The sequence below is a fragment of the Notamacropus eugenii genome, chromosome 1, assembly GCF_028372415.1.
Source record: "Notamacropus eugenii isolate mMacEug1 chromosome 1, mMacEug1.pri_v2, whole genome shotgun sequence".
NCBI classification, from domain to species: domain Eukaryota; kingdom Metazoa; phylum Chordata; class Mammalia; order Diprotodontia; family Macropodidae; genus Notamacropus; species Notamacropus eugenii.
In genome coordinates, this window is record NC_092872.1 from 479,929,713 (window position 1) to 479,954,197 (window position 24,485).

Consider the following 24,485-nt stretch of genomic DNA (forward strand, 5'->3'; position numbering starts at 1 on the left):
CCAGGTACTCACCGTCCATAGGAACACGCTACCACTGAGCCAGTGGCGTTCCAGGAGACGCTGGTCACTTGTAGCTTCTGAGCCTGGGCCAGCGGGTAGCACAGGGTGTGCTGGCAGGTCACCTGCCAAAACAAAATCACACGTTCCTTAGCCCAGAGAGATGAAGCATCTCTGTACCTCGAGTGAAAACAAGCCCCTTCCAGATTGGAGAATTCAGACGTGCAAAGAAATACAGAGATTTCACAAGCCTGCTCCAAATATTTCCCTAATATTTCTGTCCTGAACAAGAAAGAAACAGAGTCAAATAGAGTTAACACATCTTGTATGCAGAACAAAGCAAAGTCCTATGATAAAAGCCTGAGAGTCCTCTAAAGAGCCAGGCAGCAAAGTCAATGCACTAATGCACCTGGCTTTTCCTCAATGTAAGTCCAGCATATTCTATCGCCTTTTGTTTTATGCACCATTCTAACCAGCTTAGAGATCTCTCAGCAGGGAGGCAGTGCACTAAGTGGATGGAGAACTGGTGCCTGCAAGTCAGAAAGACCTGGATTCAAGTCCCATATCCGACACAGATGAGCTGTGTGACCTTGGGCAAATCACTTAACTTCTCAGGGCTCAAGTCAAATCTCCCAGACAATAAATTGAAGAAAAGGTGCCAATCTGCATTGGTATAGGAAAACATTCATCCAGAAATGACCCGTATCAATATAATCCCAGTCCCTATTCCTAGATATTTAGCACTGCTCCCTGGAGGGAGCAAATCAGAAGCAGTAAGGCGGGCTGCTGGAGCACACATGCAAAGCTGTAGTCCCACAGAAATCTTATCTAGCTACAAGTTGGACTCCTGAAATCCTAACCATCTTTTCTAATCCTATGAGTGATAGACGGCATCTTCACAATAAGGTAAATCACATAAAAACTGTAAAAAAAAAAAAAAGTAATTCTACCTTAGAGAACCACTGCAACATCCACTAAACACTTCCTATGGGCCTAGCACTGTGCTAAGTGCTGGAGATACAAAGAGAGGCAAACACAAGCCCCACCCTCCAGAGGCTCACACTTCCTTGGGGAGACAACCTCAGAGGGAGAGCACCATGACTGAGGGGGAAGTAGAACTGAGATTCTGATGAAGCCAGAAAAGCAAGGGGGGTTGGAGGGGACCAAGAGGAAGAGCATGTGGGCTGCTGCTGTTTGGCCTTCCTTCTCCAGGAGGACCATGACATCAGGGAGATGTTGCCATGACCTGCAAGTGAACTGGACTGAAATGAGGGAGGGTTGCACAAGGTCACCAACCTCACCTTCTCCTCCGGAGCCAAATGTGGTCAGGGACAAATGGAGATGGCCCAGGATGCTGGGGGGACCTTGGCCTTTTGAAGCTAAAGTCTTTAACAGGTCTCAACGTGCCCATTCAGGGATTAAGGTTAGGTAAAAGGGGAAAGCCAGGGACAAAGAAGAACTGGGACATGGAGCATTGTGTGTGAGGAAAAGCAAGAAGGCCAATGTCACTGCATCACAGTGCACAAGGAGCCAGTTGTGAAGGGCTTTAAAAGCCAACAGAGAATTTTTTATTTGATCCTGGAGGTAAGAGGGAGCCACTGGAGTTTACAGAGCAGGAGATGGCAGAGTCAGACCTCTGCTTGAGGATGATCCCTTTGACAGCTGAGATGAGGCTGGCCTGGGGAGGGGAGAGGCTTGAGGCAGGGAGAACAGCTTACTGCAATGGTCCAGATGTGAGGGGACGAGGGCCTGCACCAGGGTCAGGGCAGAGTCAGGAAAGGAAAAGAGAGCTTCAAAAGATATTACAAGGGTCGTGATGACAAGACTCTAAGGAAACAAGAAAAGGTGGAAGGCTTGAAGGGAAAAGGGAAGCAATCCCCTAACCTTTCAGATCTATAAGTAAGGAAAGCATTTAGGGACAAAAAGGGAGAGGTAAAGAAAAGACAAAATGGACAATTTTGATGATATAAAAATTTTAAAGTATTTACACACACAATGCCAATGCAGTTAAAATTAGAAGGGAAACAGCTAACAAGGAAAAAATTTTTGTAGCAAATTTTTCTGACAAAGGTCTTGTTTTTAAGATAAATAAGGAATTGATTCAAATTTATAAGAATAAGAGCCACTGCACAGTTAATGGTCAAAGAATATGAACAGTTTTCTAAGCTATTAATAATCATATGTAAAAATATTACCAATCACTAATAACTAGAGAAATGCAAATTAAAGCTCTTCCTCATACCCGTCAGATTGGCAGATATGACAAAAAAGGAAAATGACACATGTTGGAAGACTTACTACAAAGAGGAACACTAATGCATTGTTAATATAGTTATGTGGTTCAGTGGAATGCTAGACCTACAGTAAGGAAGTCCTGAATTCAAATCCTGCCTCAGATAATTAGATAATATGACCCTGGGCAAGTGACTTGTCTCCATCTATGGAAATCACAATAGCTTATCTCAGAATTGTCATGAAGATAAAATGAGCTAACACGCATAAAGTGCTTTGCAAACCTTAAAGCACTATATGAATGCTGGTTACTATTATCATTAATGTAGCTAACGATTATACAATAGTGCATATTGCAATTCTACTGTATATGGTCATATTTCTAATTATGTTATACTCTACATTACACTGTGTTATATCACATCATATCATATCATATTCTACCCTATCCTATTATATTTAATAAGGATAAGGATGATGGTGACAGAGCTGTGAAATGGTATGGCCATTCTGGAAAGCAGTTTGGAATTAGACCCAAAATGTCTTTAAACTGTGACCTAATGATGCCACTACTAGGCCTATACCCAAAGAAATAAAAAAAATGACGAAAAGATCCATATGTATAAAAATATTTACAAGAGCTCTTTTCATAATAGGACCTAGAAACTAAAGGCATGTTCACTTAATTGGAAATGGTTAAAACAAATAATGGTATGTGAATGTAATGGAACACTGTTGTGCCATAAGACATGAAGAAATGGAAAGTTTCTGGGGAAAATGGGAAGATTTCTATGAAGTGATGCATAGTGAAGTGAGTAGAATTAGGAGAACAATTTATACAATGAAATAGTACAAAGCAAAGCTACTGTGAGAGACGTTGGAACTTGGATCAATGCACTGACGAATCACGCTTCCAGAGAAGAAAGGTAAGTGATGAACTTTTAACTGAGAGTGAGACATGCATGCCCGCACAAGGCCAAAGTGGGCATGACATACACATAGTTGTTGTAAGTTTCCTCTTTCTTTTTTTATCTTTTTAAAAATTTTTTGTTTATTTTTTTATTATTTATTGAGTTTTTTATTGTTTATCTGGGGGAGGAGTGAGTGGGAGAGAAAAATAATGTTTGTTAATTGGAAAAAAATTAAATTAAATTGGAGGGTGGGGATTGGGGTGGAAGAAACAAATAAATGCCAAAAATAAATGAAGGGCATTCTGAGATTTACGTGTGAACATGTTCACACATACACAGACACACACACAAGCAAACATTAGTTCCTCTTTAAGTAAAAAAAAATTCCAAGGAAATAACTCAAAGTATGTGGGGGTAGAGGATTTTTTGGGGGGAGGAGGGTCAGTAAAGGGAAGGAGTCTATTGGAAAACACTCTTTACAGTGGCACAAATCAAGAATAAACAAATGCCCAACAATAGGATTAAACAAATTCATGGGGGAAAATATAATTTTTAAAAAGCAGATGAAAATTCAAAAAGCAAATGCAAAACTCAAAAAGCACAGTGCTCCAGTATGATTTAACTTAGGGACAAACTGCCCTGTATATTTCAACAGCTATAAGGGGTGTTCACAACAATGACCATTCATCTTTAGGGCAGGATTATTTCTGAAGAATTCAGTGAGTCTAGAGGAGATTTGTAAGAAGTATGTAGAACTAAGAGAACCATTTACATACTGACCACAGTAAAGTAAAAGGAAAGAACAATAAAAGCCTTCAGAGCTCTCAATCAATTCATGGAGTGATAAGGACTTCAAAGGACTCCAAGTGAAGCCCATTCCCAGTTTCTGGCAGAGAGGTAGGTGTTGGTGGCACGAGGCATACATACAGAATGAGGCATACAATTTCAAACAGAAGACCCTTCAAACATGGCCAATATGTTGATTTGTTTCACTAAACTGTATTTATTTCTTATACAAGGGTTCTTTTGGGGGAGAAGAAAAGTCACTGAAAAGTGAAAGTGATGTAAAAAACAGAGCATCATGCCAGCCCCTCGTCTGTTCCCATTGGCTCCATGGAACTCCTGACGCTCCCTCTTCTCACCCCTGGCACTGTGTGTGTATGTATGTGTTTGGGAGGGGGAGGACAGAAGAGGTGATGGACACAGTTGATAAGTCTACTTTACAATCCTGATGATGACACTGTTTAAGGAGGATTGGAGAGCGCACAGGAGAGATTCAGAGATGACAATAGGAACATGACAAGAAGTTCTCAGCCTGTATCACAGGATTTTCAGGCTTTCATGAAGGTGGCATGCAACACTGGGGCAGAATCAGGATACCATCAGAGAAAAAGAGTACATTAAAAATGAAGCCATTATGTTTTCCAGAAGAACAAAAATCTTATAGATTCAAAACTGATTAAACAATGTATATAAATGAATGCATAATAAGAAATTAAATAGGATTATCTTACCAGATCCCATAGCCAAGATTCACCTGCCTCCAGTGGCCCTCACTTCCCTACAAAGTTGTGAACTTCCAACCCAGGAGAAGCTAAGGAAACTTTCCAGATCATTATACCTCAAGTCTCAGGATAAAGTTTCTTAATCGAAGAAATAGGTTCTCTGTATGAACCATGAACCAAGCTGAGTCTGAGCACAAACTAGATGATGAATCTTTTCTCCCTCACTTAAGCCTAATCAGAGAAAGGAAGGACAAAGAATATAGTGTCTTTGCAATAATTTCTCTTAAACATTCAAAGACTGGGTCCCTAATCTCATAACACTAATTTATATGTTGTTGAATTTATCAGTACCAGTGTCATGCTACCAGATAGGAAGATGCTCACCCACAAAGATTGTTCCTAATCATGATCTTGGCAACATCTCAGATGAAAGTCTGAACATAGCCCAGCCCTTGGGGATGGAGCCAAGATGGCAGAGTAACTGCACACACTTCCCAGAGTACTCCCACCAAGCCCAGTCAAATATGTGTAAAAAATGGCTCTAAACAAATTCTGGAGCTGCAGAACTCACAGAATGATGAAGTAAAGCAAATCTCCAGTCCATGACAGTCTGGAAGGTCACCAGGAAGTGTCTATGGTGCTATGCTGGGAGCAGAGGGCAGTCCAGTGGAGGCTGCAAGAGCACAGAGGGGACCTGAACATGCCTTGGGGAGACTGAATCCCTCACATCTGTGATGGTTTCCAGACTTCATGACCCCAAAACGCTCAGGATAAATTGGAAGGTCAGTGGGAAAAGCCTGCAGGACCAGTGCAGGAAAGTGGAGTGGTCCTGCCCCAGCCCCAGGGCAGCTGAGGAGTGAGGGGGTGGAGGAACCCCCAGCAGCCCCAGCAGCAGTGGCAGCTGCAGCCACTGTTTCTGGAGCTCTAGGCCCCCTGACTGTGGGGGGAATCTAGTGGCTGATAGTACACTGCCCCACCCCTACTGGAAGCAGAGAACTACCTTGAAAAAGAGCTCAAAATTTTGAGTAAATAGCTGGGGAAATGGCAAAAACCGGAAAAAGAATTAGACTGTGGAATCTTACTTTGGTGAAAAGGAAGAACAAAACATTAAAACAAAAGAAAACAACGTCAAAGCATCTTCAAACAAAGGCTCCAAGAAAAATGTGAAATGCTCTAAGGTCACGGAAGAGCTCAGAAAGGATTTTGAAAATCAAGTAAAAGAAATAGAGGAAAAAAAGGGAAGAGAAATGAGAGAAAATCATGAAAAAAGAGTCAACTGCTTGCTAAAGAAGACCCAAAACAATGCTGAAGAAAATAACACTGCAAAAAATAGACTAACCCAAATGGCAAAAGAGAGCCAAAAAGCCAAGGAGGAGAAGATTGCTCTGAAAAGAAGAACTGTCCAGATTGAAAAGAAGATCCAAAAGCTCACTGAAGAAAATAATTCCTTAAAGATTAGAATGGAGCAGATAGAAGCTAGTGACTTTATGAAAAATCAAAAAATTACAAAACAAAACCAAAGGAATGGAAAAATAGAAGACAATGTGAAATATCTCAGTGTTAAAATAACTGACCTGGTAAACAGATCCAGGAGAGACAATTTAAAAATTATGGAACTACCTGAAAGCCATGATCAAAAAAAGAGCCTAGACATTATCTTTCATGACATTATCAAGGAAAACTTCCCTGATATTCTAGAACCAGAAGGTAAAATAAATATTGAAAGAATCCACCAATCACCTGCTGAAAGAGATCCCCAAAGAAAAATTCCTAGGAACATTGTAGCCAAATTCCAGAATTCCCAGGTCAAGGAGAAAATACTGCAAGCAGTCAGAAAGAAACAATTCGAGTACTGTGGAAATACAATCAGGATAACACAAGATCTAGCAGCTTCTGCATTAAGGGATCGAAGGGCTTGGAATATGATATTCCAGAAGTCAAAGGAGCTAGGAGTAAAACAAAGAATGACCTACCCAGCAAAACTGAATATAATACTTCAAGGAAAAAATGGTGATTCAATGAAATAGAGGACTTCCCAGCATTCTTGATGAAAAGACCAGAATTGAATAGAAAATCTGACTTTCAAACACAAGAATCAAGAGAAGCATGAAAAGGCAAACAGGAAAGAGAAATCATAAGAGACTTACCAAAGTTGAACTATTTACATCCCTGCATGGAAAGATAATATTTGTAACTCTTGAGACTTTTCTCAGCATTTGGATAGTTGGAGGTATTATATATATATATATATATATATATATACAGAAGGCCAGGATGATTTGCATAGGAAAGGATGATATCTAAAAAAATAAAATTAAGAGGTGAGAGAGGAATATATTGGGATGAGAAAGGGAGAAATGGAATGGGGCAAACTATCTCTCATAAATGAGGCAAGTAAAAGCTTTTTCAATGGAGAGGAAAAGGGGGGAGGTGAGAGGGAAAAAGTGAAGCTCACTCACATCACATTTGACTTTAGGAGGGAATAACATGCACACTCAATTTGGTATGACAATTTATCTTACACCACAGGAAAGTAGGGGAGAAAGGGATAAGTGGGATGGGGGGATGACAGAAGGAAGGACAAATGGAAGGAGGGGGTAATCAGAAGTAAACACTTGGGGAGGGACAAGGTCAAAAGAAAGAACAGAATAAATGAAGAGGAAGGATAGGATGGAGGGAAATACAGTTAGTCTTTCACAACATGATTTTTATGAAAGTCTTTTGCATAACTACATATGCATAACCTGTACTGAACTGCTTGCCTTCTCAATGGAGATGCATGAGGAAGGAGGAAGGAAGAGAAGTTGGAACTCAAAGTTTTAAAAATGAATGTTAAAAATTGTTTTTACATGCAACTGGGAAATGAGAAATACAGGTAATGGGGTATAGAAATCTCTCGTGCCCTATAAGAAAATAGAGGAGATGGGGATAAGGGAAGGGTGTGATAGAAGGGAGGGTAGATTGGGAGAAAGGGTAATCAGAATGCACAGTGTCTTGGGGCAGGGGGAGGGGAGAGATGGGGAGAAAATTTGGAACTCAAAATCTTGTGGAAATGAATGTTGAAAACTAAAAATAATTTTTTTTTTTAAAAAAAGTATGAACATAGCAGGAATTGGGTTTTAAATTTAAATTTTAAAAATTTAAATTTTTTGTGGAAATAATAAAGCCATATACACAGAAGAGGCTGCAGTGTAAAGACATGGCAGTACCTGTTAGCAAGCTTCTCTTGGAAGTTATTAAAATTACTATGAAAATTAGATACTGGCCTCAGAAATTTGTCAGTCTCTGTGGCTTTGTTTTAAGCTATGGATACATTTAAAATAAGACCTTTTATGTTTTAGTTAGTTTACTGACTTTTTTTTTTTGGCTCTTTTGACTCAAAGATAATATTTTTCATTAACATGCAAGTAGGTTATTTTCTCCTTTGCCACACTACCAGAATTCATCATACATACTCTAGTCTGATCACCCCTTAACTGCCAATGGAACATATCATAGTATCTCAGGGAAATTTGCAGAAGGACAGAAACATCCCAAATTTTCAAGAATTGATGTAGTATGTTTAATTCTGTCCATTAAATGCATACAATGTACAAACAAATTCTAAAACCTATAACTTATAATTCTGGCCTCAAAACCTCAGCGCAAACTTATACTACAATCAATACTACAATCACTATTTCTAACTGACAACAAAGTTGGAATCTCACAAGCAGAATATGCTGTATAAATTACAAAGCTAGGCTGATTTTAAAATTATGTACAATTAGGAAAAGGAAAATCTAGATCAAAAGGAGAAAAGCTGTGCCTTTGTGATAAGCCAAGGGAAAATCCCACTGAGAATCACTGTACATCAATGTTGTCTTTCATGTTCAAAGATGATTGAAATCTTCAATAAAAAATGTTCATAAAAATTGAGCATCAATAAAACATTTTTAAAAAGAGGTAATATTTTGTATGATATTCTCTATTTAAGTAGGCAGAGAATACGTGACACATTTTAGAAAATTTTCCACCCCAAATGCTAAAAATAAATTAAATTTTGTTGCTTAAGGCTAGTCAGAAAACTTGCAATCCAGAAGGAAGAGTGACCGCACAGGACCCAAACAGGGAAAGAATTACTAATGCAATGGTGCTAGTCTTCAAATAATTTCAAAAAATATTTTTATATTTGTTGTCAAGAACCTTTATTAAACTGAGTTTAAAAAAATTAAACTGAGTCACCCTGGGAAGGCAAGCCAAAATTAGAGACACAGAATAAATGTGTTTCTTGCCTAGAAATGAGGGGAAAAAAAGTCATTTAAACTTCCCGGAGTCTCAGGTTCTCAGAATTCTTTAGAACCAGACAACCATTTTCATGAAATAAAAATTCCGAGGCTTGCAGAAATCCTGATGGGAAGACTGTGAAGTAGGAAATAAAACTGGGAGAAAATAAAGAGACCTTGGAGTTGTCAGAGGATATAGGGAACCCAATTCCCATCTTCCTTACCCCACCCCTCCATACCGTCTGCTGCTGTTCTGTCCAGTTCACCTCGAAGCCATCAAATGCATGGCTCTGCCAGTTCTTATCCAGCTCTCGGATGATAAGGTTTTCTACCCGACGGAGGAAAGAGGCCAACCCAGGGATATCTTGCTGGGCAGCATAACGTAGGGCCACAGGAGAAGGTGGGTCAGTTTGTACTTCTGCATCAACCTGTTCGCGAGCTTGGCAGGCATCTTCTGAAGTGGAAATGCTGGCAGTCTGGCAACTTTTCTAGAGAAGAGTAATAAGGAAGAACACAATATTCAGCGCAGATGTATCCTCAAACCATAATGAATGGGATGGGTACAGAGAAGCATGAACAGATCTACATGAACTGATGTAGAGTGACGCAACCAGGGCTGAGAAAACAACATATAGAATGATTGCAAGAATGCAAATTGAATGAAACACCACCAAAAAAAAAAAACCAAAAGTTAATATTGAAAAATTAAAAAGAACATGTATGGCTCAAAAGAAGAGATAAAAGAAAACACACAAAGCCTCAAGTTTTAGGCACAAGAACTGTGGGACAGAGCTCCCTGTGCCCCAGATGCAGAGATCTACTTTAAAAGCCAGGAAAAGGGTGATTATCATGAGTAAGAAGCAAAGCAGAAAAGACCATAGAATCTTTTTATGGGGACAGGGACCAAAACACAAATACCAAAGAGGTCAGGATTGAGATTGTACTCCCATCTGAAACTTCAGAAGGGAATATGAACTGGTTTGAAGTACAAAGAGCCTTCTTGGAAGAGCTCAGGAAGGATTTTAAAACCCAAATTAGAGAAACAGAAGAAAAACTGACCAATAACTTTAAAAATATGAAAAAAGAAATCACAGAAGAATTTAAAAGGACAATTGGACAAATGGAAAAGGAAGTACAAAACCTAACTGGAGAAAATAACTCCTTAAAAGGAACAATTGGACAGATGGAAAAGGAGACACAAAAGTTAATTGAAGAAAACAATTTGATAAAAAATAGAAATGGGCAAGCAGAAGCTAATGAAAATAAACTAACTTAAATGGCAAAAGAGGTCCAATTTAAAGAATGCTTTAAAAAGCAGAATTAGCCAAATAGAAAAGGACGTACAAAAGCTCACTGAAGAAAATAGGTCTTTAAAAATCAGAATGGAGCAAGTGGAAGCTAATGACTTTATAAGAAACCAAGAAATTACAAAACAAAACCAAAAGAATGAAAAAATTGAAGACAATGTAAAATAGCTCATTGAAAAAAGAACTGACCTGGAAAATAGATCCAGGAGAGACATTTTAAAAATTATGGAACTACCTGAAAGCCATGATCAAAAATAGAGCCTAGACATCATCTTTCATGAAATTATCAAGGAAAACTGTCCTGATATTCTAGAACCAGAGGGTAAAATAAATATTGAAAGAATCCACAAATCACCTCCTGAAAAAGATCCCCAAAGAAAAACTCCTAGGAATATTGTAACCAAATTCCAGAGTTCCCAAGTCAAGAAGAAAATACTGCAAGCAGCCAGAAAGAAACAATTCGAGTATTATGGAAATACAATCAGGATAATACAAGATCTAGCAGCTTCTGCATTAAGGGATCAAAGGGCTTGGAATATGATTAAATGCACACTAACCCTAAATGTGCTCTAGCCCTCGATTCTATCAGGTTTTCCCCTTTTGTTCTGATTCTTCTTTCACAATATGACTAACGTGGGAATATGTTTAACATGATTGTGCATGTATAACCTATATCAGATTGCTTACTGTCTTGAGGAAGGTGGAGGGCAGGAAGGGAAGCAGAAAAATTTGGACCTCAAAAACCTATAAAAATGAATGTTGAAAACCATCTTGACATGTAATTGGAAAAAATAAAATACTATTAAGTGTCTTTAAAAAAAAAAACCCAAAATGAAAATTCTAAGAAATATTATTATATCCAAATGAGCTCCCAGGTCAAGGAAAAAATAAAAGAAGCCAAAAGAAAGAATTCAAATACTGAGTAGCCACAATCAGAATCACAGACAATTTAGCAGCCACCACGATAATGTTTAGGCCAATATAAAACTTGACCTAAACATTCTAAGAGGCTTATAACCAAGATTAACTTACTCAGAAAAACTGAGTATAATTCTACAAGGGTAAAACTGGACTTTTAATAAAATAGAGGACTTCCAAGCATTCCCAATGAAAAAATCAGAGCTATGAAGAAACTCTGAAGTACACACACAGGAGTAAAAAGAAATATAAAAAGGTAAACATCAGAAATCATAAGGGACTAAACAAAGTTAAATTGTTTTACATTCTTATAGGGATAAATGATATATGGAAACCCTTCAGAACTTTATCACCACCAGGGGTCATAGAAGGAGTCTAAGTAATTAGAAAGAGGGCCTGAGGGGATTCTGTTGTATCAACTAAAAATGAAATGGGTGAGGAAAAGAAAAGCACTAGAAGAGTGAAGAATAGAGATGAAGAATGGGGGAAATTATCTTACATAAATGGGATGCATAAAGTAAAATTTATACAACAAAAGGAAGCAGTGGAATAGGAACAGATGACACCTTGAACCTCACTCTCATCTAAATTGGTTAAAGGAGTGAAGAATACACATACATGTATAACTAAACATAAAATACATCCTACTCAACAGGAAAATGGAAAAGAAAAGAGGTAAGCGATAAGAGGGAAATAAGAAAGAGGGTTGATTAAGGGATACATTAGTCAGAAGTAAAAGAGACTTAAAGAGAAGGCAGGGCAGCAAAAGAAGTATAAGAGAATAGGATGAAGGTAAATACACAGTTAGCAATCACAACTGTGAACATGAGTGGAATGAACTTACCCATAAAAAAGGAAGAGGATAACAGACTAGAATAGAAATCAGAATCCAATATGTTGTTTACAAGACATACACTTGAAACAGAGAGTTACACAGTTAAAATAAGGGCTTGGAGCAGAATCCATCACATTTTGGCTTAAGTAAAAAGGGCATGGGTAGCAATCATAGTCTCAGACATAACAGAAGGAAAAATAGACCCAATTAAAAGGGATGAGCAAAAAAAACCCCCTTTTTGGGGAAGGCAGGGCAAGGCAATCTGTTAAGTGACTTGCCCAGCATCACACAGCTAATAAGTGTCAAGTGTCTGAGGCCAAATTTGAACTGAGGTCCTCCTGAATCCAGGGATAGTGCTCCATCAACTATGCCACCTAGCTGCCCCAAAAACCTATATTTTGCTAAAAGGTACTACAACACAATAAATTTATATCAATACTAAGCTTAAAAATACCAAATGGCGTAACATCTAAATTCTTTAAGGGAATGTTAAATGAGTTACAAGAATAAATATGTAATATATATAGGCATATTAGTGAGAGACTTCAATTTACCCTTCTCGGACCTAGATAAATGGAACCAAAATATAAACAAGAAAGAAGTTAAGGACCTGAACAGAATTTTTTAAAAGTTGGATATGCTAGATTTCTGGAAGATATTAATGGGAACTGAAAGAAATATACCCATTTCTCAAGTATGCATGGCACATTCACAAAAACTGGCCATATATTAGGGCATTAAAACCTCACAGTTCAGAAAAGCAAAAACAGCAAATCAACCTGTATTAACAATGTAATGGAAATTATATTAAATAAAAGGTCTTTGAAGCAAAAGACCATTTAGAAACTAAACAACTTAATCTTAAAGAACGGGTGAAGCATATAAACAATAATTTCATTAAAGACAATGACAAAAATGAGACAACCTAACAAAATTTGTTGTATGTGGTTAAAGCAAAAATTAGACAAAAAATTATATTTCTAAACTCTTTCAACAATAAAAGAGAGAAAGAGCAGTTCAACAAACGGGACATACAACTAAAAAAACCTAGAAAACTAACAAATCAAAATTCTCCAATTAAATATCAAAACAAAAAACCTTGAAATAAAAGAGATTAACAAAACTGAAAGTAAATAACTATTTAGGAGCTATTTTGTCCAATTATATATCAATAAAACTGACAGTTGAAGTGAAATATATGAATATTTACAAAAAATATAAATTACTCTGGTTAGTAGAACAGGAAATATGATACTTAAATAGAAATATTTTAGAAAAAGAAATCTACCCTATCTTAAAGAAAGAAATTGAATAATTCATAAATGAACTCCCAAAGAAAAAAAAACCCAAGACCAGATGGATTTACAAGTGAACTCTACCCAACACCGGAACAATTAATTCCAATACTATATAAATTGTTTGAAAAAATAAACAAATAAGGAATCTTACAAAATTCCTGCTATGATATAAATGTAGTCTTGATACCTAAATCAGAAAGAGCCAAAACAATGAAAACTATAGGCAAATTTTCTTAATGAACATTCATGCAAAAAATTTAAACAAAACATTCACAAGGAGCCCAGAGCAATATATCACAAAGATCATACATATATTATGTAACCAGACTAGATTTATATCAGAAATGCAGCACTGATTTGCTATTAGGAAAATTATAAGAACAACTGACTATATTAACAAAACCAACAAAAATCACAATTATTTCAACAGATACAAAAAAAATGAATGTGATGGAATACTAGTGTGTTCTAAAAAATGATGAAGGAGATGATTTCAGAAAAACCTAGGAAGACTTGCATAAACTGGTACAAAGTGAAATGAGCAGAACCAGGAGAACAATTTATACAATAACAACATATGACAAGATAAATCAACTTTGAAAGGTAATCATCTTTGAAAGACTTTTAATAACCCTGATCAACACAATGACTAACTACAATTCAAAAAGATTCATAATGAAACATGCTATCCACCTACAGATTAGTACAAATTGAAGGATATTTTTTTCTTTCTTTTTCTTAATTTTTTTGGACATGGCTAATGTGGGAATGTGTTTTGCACATCTACACATATTTGTAATGGGTTTTGTCTTCTTGCCTTCTAAATGTATGGAGGAGGGGTGAGGGAGAGGATAGAAATTAAAACTAAAAATAAAATTGAATTTTTTAAAAAAGAAAAAAAAGAGATAGGTAATGGAATATTTTATTTAAGGAAGAACAAATAGGCCTGTATGACTAAACCATAAAATGTACAGGCCAGGTCATAAAGAGTTCTAAATACCAGAGGACTTTAAGATCTTGGAGGCAATGAGAGCCAACTGGAATTTACCGAGTGAGGGCAGTAGAGGGAGAGTATGATACAGTCACTTTGGCAGCTGAGGAGAAGAAACTTGAAGCAAAGAGAATAAATACATAGAAGGTTATTACAATAGTCTAAGAGAGAGATGATGAAGGACTGAACTAGGGTGGTGGCTGTGTGAGAGAAGAGGAATATGAGAGAAATGGTGGAAAATAGAAATGACAAGACTTGTCAAATGACTATATATGTGAGGTGAGTGAGAATGAGAAATAAGAAATGACATTAATGTTTTGAATTTGGATGACTGCAAGGATGGTGATGCCCTCTTCAGTAATAGCAAAGTTTGGAAAAGTGATAAGTTTGGAGGAAAAGATAATTAAGTTATCTTCTGAATAAGTTGAGTTCAAGGTGACTATAGGATGTCCAATGTTCAGTGTCTAATAGGTAGGTTGGGATGCAAGACTGTGGCTCAGAAGAAAGACTAGGATTGGCTATAAAGATCTGAACATCATCTTCATAGAAATAACCAACAAATCTAGAGGAGAGGATGAAATCACCCTGAAAGAGAATTTAGAGGGAGAAGGAGGTCCAGGAGAGAACCTTGTGGTACATAAGTGGGGATACAGATATGATACAGCAAAGGATACTGAAAAGTGGTTAGAGAGGTAGAAATAGAACCAAGAAAGACATGTCATCAAAACTCAGAGAAGAAGAGTGGTTAGGGAGGTAGAAATAATACCAAAAGAGAAATATCATCAAAACTCAGAGAAGAAAGATCATTCTGGGGTAGAAAGTCATCAGCAGCGTTCAATAAATACTACAGATAGGTCAAAAAGACTAAAGATCAAAAAGAGACCTTTAATTCTGCCAATTAAGACATCATTGGTAACTTTAAAGAGACCAGTTTTAGTTGAGTGATGAGGTCAGAGGGAAGAGTGCCGAGGGTTAGAAGAGGGGAAGTGAAGAAACTAAAGTTAGACAATTCCTTCCAGTAATTTGGTTGAGAAGGAGAGGTGAGATACAGCATGAAATCTGGCATGGAGGGTGGGATCTGGTGTGAGTTTTTTAAGTATTGGAGAGTCATGGGCAGGAAGGAAAGAGCAAGCAGATAAATAAATAGCGTATACAATAGTATATGTAATATACTAGATGTGAATAGTATAGAATATACTAATAGTATATACTAATACTCTATAATTTAGTACATATAATACACTACTGCATACACAATAACATACGTAAGAAATAGTGCATACAAGAAATCATGTATACAATCTGCTGGATAGGACAATGGGAATGGTGCTAAGAGTAAGACTACAAATTGCAGAGAAACCTGAATGGGTAGATAGAGGTGGTTTCCTCACTTGGGAGTTCCTTAAACCACTGAAATCACAGGTCCATTCCCTATCGCTATCGCAATGTGGAAGGCACAGGGCTAAGAGCTAGGCATACACAAACAAAATCAAAACAGTCCCTACCCTTAAAAAGTTTTTACTCTACTGTAAAAAGATGAATAGATAGACACTTATTTGAGGAAGAAGAAAGCACTAACAACTAGGGGAATCAGGAAAGGTTTCTCATAGAAGGTGAGGTGAACAAGAGGACGTTTGAGATTCTAAGAGGCAGAGGTGAGGATAGAGAGTGTATTGGAAACACAGAAAATACCCTGTTGCAAAGGCACAGAGACAGAAGAAAAATGCTAAATTTGTGGAGTGGCACATCTGCCAATTTTGCTGGAATGTAAAGTATATGAAAAAGAACATGAATAAGTCCAGAATGGTAGGCTGGAGCCAGACTATGAAGGACTTTAGCTGCTAAGTCAAGGAGTTTGCACCATACAGGCAACAGAGCTCCACTGAAGGCTCTTAAACTTCAGGTGGCATCTCTGAATCAGAACAACAATTCAGGAAGCTTTCTTGGTAGCTGTGAATAGGACAGATTAGAAAGGGGAAAGACAAGAAGGAATCAAATTTTAACAGTCTAGGTTGTGTAACAGATGTGTGTGGAGACACGACAAATGCGAAACATGTTATGGAAGCAGAATCAACAAGGCTTGTCAAATAATTAGATTGGGGGGGTAGAGTAAGGGAGAAGGAAGTGGCAACATGCACAAACTTTCTACTCCCCCAAACTAAACTGGCTTTCCATTCTCTGTTAAGTGTACCTTTATTCAGTCTCTTAAACATCTAGACTCAGTCATCTTTGACTATATATTTATATAGAGTTGCCACCAAGCTGCCACAACAACTCAATTCTATTCCTATGAGTTCCTGTATTTGTCTCCTCCCTTGAATTTCTGGTCACTCCAGTAGTTCATATTTATAAACTCACATTCGCATTATTGGAATAGATTCATAACTGATCATTCTACTTCTAGCCTACTGCCTCTCTAATCTGTCCTATACTTCCTATCTTTTTAAAGCACAATCCTAATTATCTCCCTTCCTCAAAAGTCTTCCACAGCATCTCACTGCCTCCAGAATGATGCCCAAACTCCTCAGCCAAAGTAATCACTATGTAATACTGCTTTGTAGACCAAAATCTTATTCCATATCCCATAATAAATTCAAAATGGAGACATGCCCTTAATACTAAAGATCATAACATAAAACAAAAAGAGAAACATGAGTAGGATACACATTCTTAACTAAAGGATAGAAGTAATTTTAAAAGATAAAACATCGTTTTGATTACATGTAACTGAAAAGCTTCTACACAAAGAAAATGAAGGTGCCTAGGACAAGAAGGGAAGCATACATGCATATGTATATGTGTAAATAAATATATATGTGTGTGTTACATATACACTTATAAATGAAGAAAAGTCATTCCCCAATAGATAAGTTGTCTTAGGATATAAACAAACAGTTCTCAAAGGAAATGCAAACTATTAACAACAATATAAAAGAATTCTCAAAATCATTAATAAAACAAGAGATGCAAATCAAAATAAGTTTGATATTTCACCTCATACTTTGCAAATTGGAAACAATGATAAAGTATACAAATAGTCAATGCTGTAGGAAGAAGGATACACTAGTGCATTGTTAGTAGAGTAGCAAATCACTATAACCATTTTGGAAAGCAATTTAGAATTATGAAAATAAAATGACTAAAAACGCAGCTACAGCACCAGGCCTGGAGTCAGATCAAATCCTGCCTTAGACAGTTACCAGCTGTATGATCCTAATTTAATCTCTGTCTCTTTAGTTTCCTCAGCTGTAAAATGGGGATAAAAATAACACCTACCTTCTAGGGTTGTTGTGAGCATCGCATAGGATATTTGTATTTAACACAGTGCCTGGAACACAGCAGGCACTAAATGCTTTTTTCTTTCCTTCCTAAAATGTCCACACTCTTTAACTCAGAGATTCCATTACTAGGTTATCACCTCAAGGAGGCTATTGAGAAGATGGAAAACCTCATGCATGTCAAAATATTTATAGCAACACTTTTTGTGATAGCAAAGAGTTGGAAACAAACCACAAAAAAGTATCACAAACTCTGAGCTGCTCTGCCTCACTTTAAAGACTGAGCCTTAACTAATTTTCCATCTTTATTTCTCAAAATGAATTCTATAATCTAGTCAAACTTGTCCACTTGCTATCTCTGAAAACTTTTTCAATACTTCCAAAGATCTTTTTTATTTCACATTGAAGGTACTCTACCTCAGCCTCTCCCCATCTCTTAGTACTCAGTTTCATGGGTTGCTATACCTAAAAATATTCACCTGCCAGTGAGAAGTCTCCATCTTCACTTAGTAGGTCTGTCATTAACAAAAATCCCTTCATCTTAGTCTTCTTCACCTCACAAATGGAATTATAAAAATCAGAAAGGATCTCAGAAGCCACCTAACTCAACCCACAGCTAAGCAAGAATCTCCTTAGCAGAAATGGTTAAGTTGTCATACATTTATGTAATAGAATGCTACAATACAAGGATTCTTAACCTGTGGCCTAGGAGCTTTTAAAATAATTTAATTACTATATTTCAATATAATTTTATTTATTTAAAAACATCATTCTGAGAAGAGGTTCATAAGCTTCCCCAGACTGCCCCAGGAAGCCATGGCACAAAAAAATAAATAAATAAATATGAGAAACACAATAAAATCTATAAAGCCCTTTTTGAAAGACTGCAGGGTGAAAATTGTAATGGAGTGTGCACTAACTATAACCACAGTTGGTCACTACAACACTATATAGCCTGTAGGAAAGAAGAAATGACAAAGAATCCTGATGAGGAGTTAAGAGCACATTACAGGAAAAAAAACTATTAGGATAATGTATGCATTGAATTAACTAATTTAAATGTAAATTATTACTAAGCATGATTAGTTGGTTGTATTTATGTCCAATATTGTTTTTAATAAATCTTTTTTTAATGAATGCCCCTAACAACATAAGAGACAAAGGGTCAATCAACTAGCCTTTGTCTGAAGAAATCCAGTGAAAGAGAACTCTAAGGCAGGAGGCTCATTTCACTTTCGGGTAGCTATAATTTTTAATATTTAATATTTAATAATATTTAATTTAATATTTAATTATATTTTATATTTTAATATTTAACTTAATAATATTTTATTTTCCCCCAGTTACATGTAAAGACATGTAACATTAACATTCATTTTTTAAAAAATTTTGAGTTCCAATTTTTCTCTCACCCTCCCTTATCTCCCCCAGCCCTGACAGAGTAGACAATTTGATACAGGTTATGCATGTTCAATAATGCACAACACATTATCATATTAGTCATGTTATGAAAGAAGACACAGACCCAATGGGGAAAAAACACCAAAAAATATAGAAAGTAAAAAATAGTACGCTTCAGTCTACATTCAGACTGCATTAGATCTTTTTCTGGAGGCAGATAGCATTTTTCATTATATATCCTTTGGAACTGTCTTAGATCATTGTATTGCTAAGAATAAGTCATTCACAGTTGATCATCATACAGTCTTGCTCTAACTATGTACAATGTTCTCCTGTTTATGCTCACTTTGCATCAGTTCACAAGTCTTCCCAGGTTTTTCTGAAATCTGCCTGCTCACTGTTTCTTATAGCACAGTAATATTCCATTATAATCATATGCCTCAACTTGTTTAGCCATTCCCCAGTTGATGGGCATCCCTTCAATTTCCAATTCTTTGACAACACAAAAAGAGCTGCTATAAAAATTTCTGTAGAAATAAGTCCTTTCCCCTGCCTTTTAAAAAAAATCTCTTTGGGATATAGACCTAGGAGCAGTATTGGATAGTTAGAAATTCTTGGGAAATTTTTCTTTGGCTCTCTAGATTGGCTTCCACCCTCTAGAACCAAGCAGAATAAATCTAATACTTCTTGTGACAGCTCTTCAAATACTTGAAACTCTAATGTAAGTCTCTTTTCTTCTCCAGGCTAAACATCCTCAGTTCTTTCAAACAATCCTCATAAGGCATGAGCTACCATCCTAGTTTACCCTCCTTCTTTTTACCAATATCCTTCTCTGAACGATAGTATTCTAGATGTGATCTGATGAGAGTATTACACAAGCCCACTAGTCCTATATTACTATAACCAAGGTTAGATCAATTTGGCTACTATTGAGCTTGTCTCCCCAACCTCCCTGCTCCTAACCCAGACCTGTGAGCCTTCATTCCCTTCCTACACATGGCTGTCTAGCCATTCCTCCCTGATCTGATCTGTGAAGCTGATTTTTTAACCAAAGTATAAGACTTACATCTATTCTTATTAGATTTCAATTGATTATATCTGGCCTAATATTCTAGCTTGAAATGATCTTTTTTGGATCTTGAGTCTGTCATCCAGCAGATTATCTATCCCTCCAAGCCTTGTTTCATCAACCAATCTGAAACTCATACTTGACTTTAAATAACTTAAATAAATAACTTTATCCAAGTCACTGATGAAATATTATTAAAGCATTATTAAACAGCACAGAGGTAAGCACAAATCAGGGGGAAATGCACTAGAGATCTCTTTCCAAGGGTACTTTAACCCATTAAAGACTACCCTGGGTCATCATTCCACCTGCTCTGAATCCACTGGATTATGGTTATCATCTATCTCACACCTCTCTGCCTTGTACACAAGAACAGTAGGAGGGCCTTTGCCAAATGCTACCCTTAGAACTAGGTAGAATACAGTTACATATTTCCTTGACATACCCGAAAACTTGTCAAAAAAAAAAATGTGAATCTGAAATGTCCTCCTCTTGATGAAATCATGCTGGCTCTTGGTAATCTACGCTGCCTTTCATTGAAGTTCACTATGCATCACTTTGGGGCACTCCACTAAAGAATTCTAACCAAACTGACATCAACCCTTGTGTCCTTATGTCTATCCACCTATGTTGTCTAGGTCACAAGTCTCCATCATTTCCATAAGAATAGCATGATACCTTGATGGAAAATGCTATCCACATTCACAGAAAGAACTATAGAGTCTGAATGCAGATTAAAGCATATTACTTTCTCTTTTTTTCTTACTTGTGGTTTTTTCCTTTTGTTCTGATTCTTCTTTCACAACATGACTAATGTGGAAATAAATTTAACATGACTGTACATGAAAAGCCTATATCAGATTGCCTGCCATTTTGGGGAGGGAGGAGAGAGGGAGGGAGAAAAAAATTTGGAAGTCAAAATTTTATAAATGTGAATGCTGAAAATTTTCTTTACATGTAATTGACAAAAATAAAATACTATTTTAGAAATGAGGCCTTTATCACAGACGCTGGTTGCAAAAATTCTTTCCCAGTTTTCTGCCTCCCTCTTAATCTTGGTTGCATTAGGTTTGTTTGTGCAGAAACTTTTCAATTTAATGTGATCAAAATTATCCATTTTGCACTTCATAATGTTCTCTATCTGTTGTCTGATCATAAATTTCTCCATTCTCCATAAATCTGACAAATACACTATTCCTTGCTCTTCTAATTTGTTTATAGCATCAGCCCTTATACCTGGATCATATATCCATTTGGAATTTATTCTTGTGTATGATGTCAGGCATTGGTCCATACCCAGTTTCCGCCACATTGTTATCCAGTCTTCCTAGCAGTTTTTGTTAAACAGTGAGTTCTTATCCCAGAAGCTGGAATCCTTGGATTTATCAAACAGTAGACTGCTATATTCACTGACTATTGTATCTTGAGTACCTAACCTATTCCACTGATATACCCCTCTATTTCTTAGCCAGTACCAAGTGGTTTTGATGATTGCTGTTTTATAATACAATTTGAGATCTGGTAGGGCTAGGCCACCTTCCCAAGCATTTCTTTTCATTAATTCCCTTGATATTCTGGACCTTATGTTCTTCCAGATGAATTTTGATATTATTTTTTCTAGTTGTGGTACATGAATGTAATGGAATACTATTGTGCTATAAGAAATGATTAACAGGAGGACTTCAGAGAGGCCTGGAAGGACTTATATAAACAGATGCTGAGTGAAAGGAGCAGAACCAGGAGAACATTGTACACAGAAACAGCCATAGTGTGTGAGGACTGTTTCTGATAGACTTAGTACTTCACAGCAATGCAAGGATCTAAAACATTCCCAAAGGACTCTTGAGGCAAAATGCCTTCCAAATCCAGAGAAAGAACTATGGAATTGGAACACATAATGAAGCAGACTACTTTTTCTCATGTTATGTTTTGTTATGGTTTGGTTTTTCTCATGGTTTCTCCTACGCATTTTACTTCTATACAACATGACTAATGTGAAAATGTGTTTAATAAGAATGTATGTATAGAACCCATATAAGATTGCATGCCATCTTGGGGAGGGAGGGGGAGAAAATTTAAGACTTATGGAAGTGATTGTTGAAAACTGAAAATGAATTTATAATTATTTTTTAAAATAAGAAATAAAATAAAATACTATCTAGTGGGAGAAAAAAAGAAGAAGAAAAGAATAGTATGTACCAGTAACAGTAATAACCAGCATTTATATAACACCTGGAAGCACTTCACAAGTGTGATCTCATTTGATCCGCACAACAATACTGGAAGATAGATTCCATCATCCTCTTTTTACAGTTGAGGAAACTGTAAAAACACTTGCCCAAAATCACCCAGCTGGTAAGTGACTGGATTTAAACTTGGGTCTTTATGACTCCAAGCCCAGTACTCTGGCCACCTAGCTGTCCAAAGGTTTTGCTAAAAATCTAGGTAAATTCTATAAACAGCATTGCCCTGATCTACCAAAGTTTTTAATATCGCCAAAAAAAGGAAATGAGATTAGTTCGAAATAAAGTGATCTTGATTTTGTTGCTTCTTTGTAATTCACCATATCCTTTTCTCTATTCACTCACCAACCTTTTGATAATATGTTCAAGAATTTTACAAGGATTGAAATCAAGGCTATATATAGTGTAAAGACTGTTCTCTTTCCTTTTGCGAAAACAAGAAGAAAATTTGTCCATCTCCAATCCTGCCTGCTTCTCTAGTTCTCCTCCACCTTTAAAAGATGCTTCCATTTTCTCCTATTTACAGAAACCTGGCTTCCTCTGAGATACAGTACATCCCTGCCCATCCTCTCTAGGTTTGTGTTTCTTCTCTCATGTCCCCTAACAGAAGGGTTGGTGTAAGCATACTTCTTGGTACACACTTCCAGACCTTCCTCCCATACTGCCCTTGCTCTGAAATTCTTCTTCCCTATCTCTATACTGCACTCTCCAGGACTTTACTGTAGTCATCCGCTGTCATCTGCCAGACTATGAATCACACTCTTTTCAATATAATAATAATAAAAGTAATAGCAGCTGATACTTATGTATTGTTTAAAGTTTACAAAACATTGTATATACATTATCTCATTTCAGTCTCATATCATCCCTTAGAACAGGAGAGTAGCAGAAAACAACAATGAAAGACTACAGAACTCTGATCAATGTAGTGATCAGTTTTGATTTCAGAAGATTAAAGGTGAGTTCTCCCTCCTCTGGGCAGAAAAGTGATGTACTATAGGTGTGGAATAAGGCAAAAATTTTTGGACATGGAAAATGTGTTGATGTGTTTTGCAGAACTGTACTTATATCTTACAAGGGAAAAGTTGGGAGGGAGGAGTAGTCATCAGGAAATCACAGCAATATAAAAAAGAACACAAAACACTATTTTAAAAAGGAGTTCAGTGTTTTGTCTACTTCCACTTCACCTGAAAAAGGCCCCAAGGAAATCGACATGTTGCTCTCATTTGAGATCTATCTCCCCCAGTAAAAATCTGTATATACTGGAAGGGGAGGTAAAGATGAATATAGATAGGGAATATCAGGGACATATTTGCTATCAATCAATATCTTCATGACACTACACAAGATACAAAGAACCATAAAAGATAAGGAAGCACAGAACTCAAACATATTAAGAACTAGATGAGATTTTGGAGAGTTAATCTAACCCCCTTATTTTACAAACGAAGAAACTGAGACCCAGGATAGAGTTAGTGTGGTAGAGGAGAAAGGACACCCAACATGGAGTGCTATTTGGTGTCACTAGGCTTAGGTCTAAATCCCAATTCTCCTTTCCATTCTAGGCCTGTTTTCTCATCTGGTAAATGAGAGGGGTGGATGAAAAGACCCCTAAGGTCCCTCCCAGTTCTAGATCTGACTTTTATGAGGTCAGTTAAATGGTAGTCAGTGGTAACACCAAAACTTACCATGGAATTGGGGATACCAGACAAATTAAAAAAAAAACTAAATGCAAAGCAATGGATAATTAAGTATCAAATGAGTGCTACAGGTAATAAATGAAGAGTTCAGAAGTTCAACTGGGTCAGCAAAATTCTTGCTCAAACAAGATAAAAGACATAGAACTCCAGGGGAGCAACAAGGAAGGAGGAAATTATTCTAAAGGCTAGCCCTTACGCCTGCCTCCCTGGGAGCACAGGTAGAGTGGAACAGGTGAGATGGGAACTGTAGTTTTATATAATTTAGCTTTGAGGAATATTTTGAAATAGTCTCAACTCCCTTGGGGAGGAGGGGGAAGGCGAGAAGCTCTGGAAACTTGAACAGCAAAAATGGCTCCAAAATTGAGCAGAAAGTAAAGTGTCCCAGCATTAAAAGAAGTAGGTGACTCGGAAACTAGAAAGCATAAAATGTGTTGGCAATGAAGAGAAGGATACACAACCCAAAAACTTTGGAACTGAATGAGACCAAAAAAATCCAAACCCTTTATTTTACAGAGGAAACAGGTCTAAACAGGAT

The 24,485-nt window shown here is 36.8% G+C and overlaps 1 protein-coding gene and 1 pseudogene across 1 annotated transcript in view; one reads left to right on the forward strand and one right to left on the reverse strand.

The window, feature by feature from the left end:
* Nucleotides 1-24,485, reverse strand: part of DYNC2I2 (dynein 2 intermediate chain 2) — a 34,897-nt gene that overhangs the window by 8,824 nt on the left and 1,588 nt on the right. The window contains exons 2-3 of the mRNA XM_072632608.1: nt 9,150-9,398; nt 13-122 (exon numbers count right to left, since the gene is read on the reverse strand). Coding sequence (XP_072488709.1) covers nt 13-122; nt 9,150-9,398 — 359 coding nt within the window. The remainder of the gene's footprint in view (nt 1-12; nt 123-9,149; nt 9,399-24,485) is intronic.
* LOC140519518 (LYR motif-containing protein 1 pseudogene) lies at nt 4,304-4,869 on the forward strand (annotated as a pseudogene).